General features: G+C 49.4%; 1 protein-coding gene across 1 annotated transcript; it reads right to left on the bottom strand.

The window, feature by feature from the left end:
- Window positions 1-4,792: 4,792 nt before the first annotated feature.
- FAM181B (family with sequence similarity 181 member B) lies at window positions 4,793-6,790 on the bottom strand. Its single transcript, XM_071571614.1, is given in 3 exon segments — window positions 4,793-6,638; window positions 6,641-6,760; window positions 6,763-6,790. Coding segments are annotated over 3 exon segments (1,182 nt in total). The 5' UTR covers window positions 6,776-6,790; the 3' UTR covers window positions 4,793-5,589.
- Between the last annotated feature and the right edge of the window lie 1,651 nt (window positions 6,791-8,441).

The raw sequence follows: 8,441 nt of genomic DNA on the forward strand, positions 1-8,441 counted from the left end.
CAAAGACACACTCCAGCTAGCTTAGGAGATGAACACATTGAAGAGACATGGGAGGAGAAGGAAATATAGATGTTAAGGATCCAGGATAGCTCTCAAGGCCACCCTGGAGCAATATCTCTGCCTGAACCCAGAGTAGAGAGCTGAGTACACTTGGCACAGGCTCACGCTCTTCACTATGAGGTTTGGATGACAGAAAATGTTATGTCTGCTATGGCATTGAAATGAGTCATGGGCATCAGACCCTATAAATTCATCCTTTACTCTGTAGTACAGAAGAGCCTGTATCACATTCTGCAATTAAGAAAATTAAAAGAGACAAAATCTGGTCCACTGCCTCTCCTGTGCCACCATCCCTGGTCCAGCACCTCCTCAGGCAGGATTCTTTGGTTTGAAAAGTATCTTGGCGACATCAAATTTAAAATCATTCACTGAGTTTTCACCCCTGTGGAGATACACAGAGGGTTGAAGCGGTGAGCCTGTATCTTTTATAAAACAAAAGAAAAATAAAATTAGTAACAACTATGCCCTGCTTCTCCAACAGAAAGCAGTCTGTATTCCCTATCTACAGCTATTAGTAAAGATACTCTTGTCACCCAGTGACTCAGGTTTAAATCCCAGTCTGCCAGCAGATTTGCTTCTCTGCACTGTGGCTGAAAGAACTGAGCTGAGCTCCAGCCATTCCTGGGCTAAGCCATACAGCCCCCAGCTCACTCTAACCCTTCCGTGAGGATGGGCACTGATCACAGGTGGGAATAACACACAGGAGGCACTCATATAGTTCCCTTCAGCACACAGCTAAGGGATGGCACCTACGGCAAAGAGGCAGGGTAGAAAATGGGGACAGTTGCCTCTTCACCTGGCGGGATTTGTCAGAACTTGTTCAGCAGAACCCACAGACTGAATTACAAGTAGCTGCTAAGGCTGAGGCAGTCTAAAATGCCTGCAGCAGACATCCTAACACAGAAAACATGCACTAACAGGAACACCAGAACCCACTACTACAAAGCTTGAATCCTCTCCTCCCTCCTTACTACTGCCTTGTCCACATTTTCTTATATGCCCAACATTACTGGGAAGTACCTAGAGGGAGCACAGTGCAGTTTTAGCTGCCTCTGGGAGTGTGACACAGATTATATAAATAAGATGTTTTTCCTTCATTTGATACAGAAGGAGAGATGAAGGATCACTTGGGAAATGCTGCATATTCCTCAAATCCCACACTGGACAATTCAAGCAATTAAAAATACTTTCCTTTGACAGCAACACAGTAACGCTGAGTCTGTGATCTCTGAACAACTCTGGGTCTGTGGACTACAACCTGAAAAATAAGGCTTTGACAGTACATTTACATTTCACATGGAGGGGATCAAAAAAGCATTAAAAGCTAAAAACCTATGGGCAGGTGAAACAGTTCTGTGTCAGAAAGAAAGGGGATAATCAAGGTTACAGTGAGGTTTCAAAAAATACTATAAAATAAAGAACATATTTCTCCCCTCACCTTTCACAGTATCAGCTTTCAGCAATCCTCTGCCAATCTTTACCCACAGAGATTTTGTGAGAGTGGGTCACGATAATACATTCTATTTTTCTCTTTTATGTAAATGTGTTACAAAAACCTTTGGATTTTAAGCAACTGCTCACCAGTCTCTTCAGCTGACACAAAGCTATCCTAAAAGCATTGCCAACTCGTATTTCCTATAGTCAGGTTCGTAAGCTTGAATTCTCACATTCCCAGCTGAATTTCTTGCACATCACTATGGAATTGCTCCACCACTTTTTTCCTCCTGTTGCCACTAACTGCAGAATTACCTTCAGTTTTTGAACTGTTACCAAATGCAGTTTATTTTTAAAGTCTGAAAACAAAAAGAGTATACAATAAATTTCTGTATCTTTTGTTACTAACACTGTCTGATCAATTATGTAAGCTTATCTCATCCAAGATGATTCTTCATTGATGGTCAGGCTGTTTTAGAGCACTCCCAAGCTCAGGCCATGAAATAGTTAATGAGCCTGTTTCAAAAACGTTTTCTGGAAGTGGCTTTGGAAAAGACACAAACCATTTAAGTCACAAAACACTGAGATGCAGTAGTCACTATTCATGAATAGTGAACCCTTACTTATCAGTAAATCACCACTAAGGAAAGGTAAGATTCCCTCATTTAAAAAGAGAATGAAGGTTTCTTATTTCCCTTTATCATCTTTGACTGCATATGAAAAATTATTAATACGTATATGCTTTACCATCAAAATCTCCAGTAAAATCAGGTAATACATGTAAAATACACCTGCAACAAAAAGGAGTTTAGTGTATCTGAGGAACTCGGTGCAGGCTTTGTAAAATATAGTTTGGTAGTCTGACCTCGATCCAATGAAACAGAACCCATTTCCTTTCAAAGGGACACACTTCTTTTAAGACAAAAAAGCTAAAAAGAATCAGCTTTAGTTCTTCAGGACAGACTCCTCATGAAAGTGCATCAAAAAACCCCAAATATCTTGCTCAATTACAAAAGCTTTTATTCTTGCAGATGCTTAAGATGATGCTCCTCAGTGTTTCTGAAGAGATAACAATTTCCCAAGGGTGTTTCTGTGCGAGACTGTTAGGTGATGTTTTCAGTGCCTGCACTATTCAAGCTGGGGGAAACAACCCAACAAAAAGAACCCACACATGCACAAAGGAGATCAAAGATGCAGCCTCACTAGATGGCAACCCCTGGGCTGGTCGGTTGCCCTCACCGCCTCCACAGCTCAGAGAGGGGCTCCAGCGCTCCTAAGGAGTTACACAGAAGTCCTTTGTTTGGTCTGTGTTGTCAGCTCCTTTCTAGCCTTACTAGACTTCCCATGCCAGGTACTCCTCAAATACAAATATGTCTTCTGGCAGAAATACAGCCATACCTTGAGGAACGCTGATGCTAGATTTCTTTTTTTCTTATTTCAGTGCAAGGTCTTATAAACTGAACATTCCTCTTTAAGGAACTGTTGCAGGATAGAGGCTAAGCTGAAGAGACACCTGCAGCTGCTGCTCAGTCAGGCTCAGTCCTGGAGCCTGCTCCCAACTTCTCACAATCCCATGAAGAACCCTCTCAAACTGGAAGCATTGGGAATTGGCTGCTACACCAGCCTTGTACCAGCTCAGCTCTGCTGACACCCAGAGAGACACTTCTCCCACTGGTTTTAGACAAGGTCTAACTCAAGAAGGCTGATGGTGCTCAGCTTCTGAGCACCGTAGCTCACCACTTACAAGGCAGCAGAGCACCAAATGACTAAAAAACACCAGCAGATCAGATGTGTGGCACTTCATGGATACTTGGAATAAAAAGATGAGGCCTGTGGGCAATCAAACCATTCAGGTTTGCAATGTCTATCCCAGAATCTATTCCTGCAGACCTCTTTTTCACATTCTTTGAACAAAATCCCAATGAAACCTGTGAGAGAGCTGACAGGACAGGCTGTAAAGGTCTGTCAGGATTAGATCCCCAGTCAATACATATTTGCATATTGAGCTTGTGAGATAAATACACTCTAAGTCGAAAAAGGTTTCTTTCCTTAGCAGAGGCCACTGCATTATCAGCACCTCCATCATTTGCCTGGCCTGCTGAAAGCACAGATCTCAGGCACACAGCTCAGGTGAGAAAACTGGGCAACAAGATTATTAACACAGCACTATCAAGCTGAAATACACCAACAGCTGCCAACATGTGCTGCAGATTCATGTGTGAAGCAGTTGCTGAACAAACAAACAAAAAAGTACAACACATCTCCACCTGAAATAACCCCCTAGCTGGTCTTGCCTAGTCTCAATTGCAGTTAGATGCAAGCTCTGCTGGGAGCTGGCAGCGTGCAGCTCCTGAATGCAAACTGGGAGGGTTGCCAAAGTGAAGAAGGCAGGACCGAGCTCACAGAGTAGGACATTGTCCCATCATCAAAACCAGCAGCAGGGCAGGATTAACCTAATTTGTAGCTACCTTGGCTGGACAGGCTGCCCAATTATCCTCATACACACTCTCGTGAAGCTTAGTGAACTAAACTGCTGCAAAATTGTTCTTGAAAAGTACGTTTCCTTAACAGCACTCAGCTATCAAAACGCTGGAGCGTGTGGACATTCATCCACGGTGGTTCCTTTATATATAGTTTATGGAGAACTTGGGCAGCTTTTGGGGAGAAAATTGGCAGCAGCAGTTACACCTCTTGCTGTTTAAAATTAAATCATTTTCAAAAAATTACCTCAGTTTATTTCCAAAAGGTTTTGCTTCACCTCTCCACACTTCCCAGCATCTTGATCCCAAGTGCCTGAAAAGTTAAATCTGGATTGAAGAATGAAGCAAACTGCTTTGTCTTCCACAGTACTTTTTAAAAGACAGAAGGCACAAGGATTTCTCACCACCGAGGGTAAAATCCCAAGCTGATCCGTATGTGGATCCCGTTTCAAAAACAAACAATTCACTTGGGGCTGGCAGGGAGCCAGACTGCAGGATTGCCTTTGAAAACTCGCATCTCAATAGGAAACCTCGAGTATTTTGATCTGTTTTCATAACTGTAACAATTTTCATCCCTTGGCTTTGTAATGTATTATTGCTCCTTTCTTTCTACTAAGTTACAGAAACAGCCGGTGCAAATGAAGGCAAAACAAGCACGGGTCGCTGTGGATAAAATACGGCATTTCAAAAGATTTAGGAAAGACAAAACCCACTGCCTGTCTTAACTCCTGCCAAGAAACCATTACAGAGGAGAGAGGCGCAGTGAAAGCCCCCTGAACGCAGCGTCTCAATGGCAGTAACAACCACAGATCTCGGATCTATTGTGTAGCTTTATTTTTATAAGACCTATCATAGACTCTTTTACATAACTTAAATGATTATCAAATAATCTCCTGTACAACAATAAGACCGAGCCGCACTGCTTTCTGAGCTTTGACACATTCCTGGAGGAAATCCAGCGGTCTGTAGGAATCACACGGCCGCAGTGGTTACAGTAACTTTGTGTCCCGAACTTAAGCCATCAAGTAACTTACGTATCGGTTTAAATTGCCGTTTGCAAGATCCAGCAAGACGTTGTTAAAATTTCAGGACACTGAGTTTTGGTAGCAGCACTTTTAATTTTGCTTCATTTTCATTTCCTTGCCTTTGTGTCCTCAGCTGAACACCTGCCAGCACTTGTGATGAACACGAGCCTGGGAAAAATGTTAAACGCACCTCAAGTGTTGACGTGAGCTGTAGGTTTAGACTGAACTCACTGGCGAGAGGTCACCGGGGATGCGAGGAGCGCGGCCCCCGTCCCCACGTCGCCTACAGGTACCCAACGCGTCCGCCTACAGCCAGCCAAGCCCTGGCCCCTGAGCAAGGAGGACGAGAGGGGGGCACCGGCCGCTACAAAAACACCTGAAGGAACCCAAAGTTTCACATTTTATTTGCAGCGTCCCTCAGACCGCAGGAGGAGGAGGTGACTGGCAGTGCACGAAGCGGAGTCCTGCGGGGCCGTGGCCGCGGGTTCGGAGTGTGCGGAGCCCCGAGCGGCCTCGGCGCTGCCCCGGCATCCGCCAGCCCCGCGGGCGGGCTCCGCTCCCCGCTGCCCGCGGACTCCGAGCCCGCCGCCCTACAGCCCGGGGTAGCCCCCGCGGTGGAACCCGGCGCCGTACTCGTAGGGCGGCTGCGGCGGGGGCAGCGGGCACTCGGGGAAGAAGGGAGCGAACCCCGCGGGCAGGTGCCCGCCAGGCTCCTCCGCGCCGCCGGGGCCGGGCTCGGGGCCGCCGGGGTACAGCGGGCGCAGCGGCTCGGGCGGCGCCTTCCTGGACGGGCTGCAGGGCGCGGCGGGGCTCCAGGGCGGCTCGGGGTACAGCAGCCCGCCCAGCAGCGGGTGCGGGCCGGCGGGCAGCGGCAGCTCGTACAGCCCGTGCTCCAGCCCCAGCTCGGCGGGCAGGCGGCCGCCGAAGGCGTCGGGCGGCGCGGCGTGCTCGGGCAGCAGCGAGCCGTACTCGGGGCACAGCAGCTCGAAGAACTCGGACGCCTCGGCGCCGCCGCCGCCGCCGCCCTTCTCCGGCTCCTTGGCGGGCGGGCCGCGGGCCGCGGGCAGCGCTGGCTCCGTGAAGAAGGAGGGCGGCAGGTTGCGGTCCCGCAGCGGCACCTTCCGCGTGCCGCCCGCAGCCTTCTCCGCGCCGCCGCCGCCCGCCTTGGCCTCGGCGCCCCCCGGCGCGCCCCGGCCCCGCTGCAGGGAGCCGAAGAGCGCGGCCAGGCTCCTGCTCTGCAGGCTGCTGCCCGCAGCCGGAGCGGGCTCCCGACGCGGCGGGGGCCGGGCGGGGCAGGCTGCGGGCGGCGGGGCGGCGGCGGCGATGATGCCCGTGCAGCGCTTGATCTGCTTCTGCAGGTACTTCCTGTGGTTCACCTTCCGCCGCGACTTCACCGGCCGGTCCAACGCCAGCTTGATGTTGCTGGAGGCCGAGTCGATGAAGCTGAGCAGGTCCCGGGTGGCTTCTCTGAAGTCCCCCGCGTCGCCGCCGCTGCCTTCGTAGCCCTTCTCCAGGTCGGCATAGCCCAGGAGCCCGCCGGCGGCGGGGAAGCAGAAGGACAGGAGGTGGTGGGGGCTGAGCAGCGCGGCAGGCGCGGCCATGGCCGGCGGCGAACGCCGCCCCAGCTCCGACGGACTCCGGGATGCGCCGGGCGGGAGCCGGCGGCGGCAGCGGGGAAAAGGCGGCGGGCGGGGAAGGAGGAGGAGGGATCAGAGCTGGGCTGGCCCCGGCCCTCCACGCCTCCCTGACGGGACCCCGGTGCACCCACCCACTCATCGACCCGGGCGGGAACATCGGCCGCGGCGGGGCGGGACGAGCATCACCCCCGGGAGAGGTACGCAAGCATCCACTGGCCAGGCACATACGGTCACACAAGAACACGTGCGCAGCATCCCCCAGACCCCATCAGTCTTATCCCCACTCCTGCAGCTGCTCAGCTGGCAGAAAACTTGTTCCTCTCCTGGAGTCAGGCCCAGTGGTGCTGGGGCATGGGCACATCATGCTCTGGCTCTGACAGCACCAGGATGCATCAATCAAAATTACTTTGCAAAGGGTGTTTTCTTCCAAGCTTATTGCTATGCACATTACACTGAATATTGTATGTTACTGGGCAAGTTCTGAGAAAATCCGGTGCTGTGATCCAATAGAGATTTCAAATTACTGGAGTGCATTCAGTTAAAATCACCGAATCGTGGAATTGTTTGGATTGGAAAGTACTTTGCAGATCATCTAGTCCAATGCCCCCTAAAATGGGCAAGGACACTTTCCACTAGACCAGCTTGTTTATGGTCTTGAGTGGATATAGTGAAGCAGTGGTATAAATCTTCCATATGGAAGGTAGAAAAAGTAGTGAAGTGGCTCCTGAAGTAACTATTTTGTCTTTTCGGGGGGGGGGCGGGCAGGGCGAGGGGGGGGAGGAAAGTGGGTTTTTTGATTTTCCATCAGAAAACTCTTACACTGATGCAGAACAACCCTCAACCCAGCTCAAGATTTATTTTCAGTGATTTTATACATCCAAATTTGAATAAAGATCCATATCTGTTTGTGTATGAAAAAAAGTGAATTTTCATGGTCTGCATCAATTTATGCAGCAGTTTTCTTTCGGAAGGAGAAAACAGAAAGCAAACTCTGCAGAAGAAAAGGGAAACAGGCTCCTAGGACTGTATTTAGTGGTAAAACGGAAAAATCAGCCAAATTCACCGCACTGTAGTTTCAAACAGTTGTTGAATGCAAAGCAAGTATTGCAAGGAGAAAAGAGGAGAAAGCACATATGTCATGAGAGGAAAAAAAGGGTCAAGATCCTCTACAAAACAAAAATGCTGTTTTTCTTGATCTCTCACCAGCATCTCAGCAGTTCTCAGCAGGTTCCCAGTGGCAGGCAGAGCCTCGCAGTCCCAGGCACAACCTTGGCTCTGAAGCCGGCAGATCTGGACCAGCAAAACAGCTAGAGCCTCCCAGAGTCCCTTATTTGGGGAGTTGTTCTGAGTGCAACTGTGTAATTGAAGGAAAAAAACCAAACTGGTAGGCAGAGGAATATGGGAAATCTATATATCTCTCCATGTCGGAGTATGTCTACATAGAAGGTGGATTTAAACTACTTAGCTCAAATAACACTGACGGGGATTAGTGACCTGACCTGTTACCCTCAGGCCCTGTCAAGCCCTGGCAAGCTTTGCAGCCTGCCCCAAGCTCTGTTATTGATGGGGAAATGTAAAGAACAACATATATATCATATCCTCTGTGTGCTCCACTAGGTAGTTTTGCATGCACTGTGAGGCCACTTCAAACTGCACATGGGTCTAGAAAACGGGGATCACTATCCCTTGCAGGATGTACAGCCATTCTGGGGCCTTTTTTTGTATGAGCAACATGAAACAACTCAACTTCACTAAGTTGTCCTCAAATTGATATCCGCTTCAGCATTATAGCAGCAATATTCCAT

The sequence above is a fragment of the Pithys albifrons genome, chromosome 1, assembly GCF_047495875.1.
Source record: "Pithys albifrons albifrons isolate INPA30051 chromosome 1, PitAlb_v1, whole genome shotgun sequence".
Classification (NCBI taxonomy): Eukaryota; Metazoa; Chordata; class Aves; order Passeriformes; family Thamnophilidae; genus Pithys; species Pithys albifrons.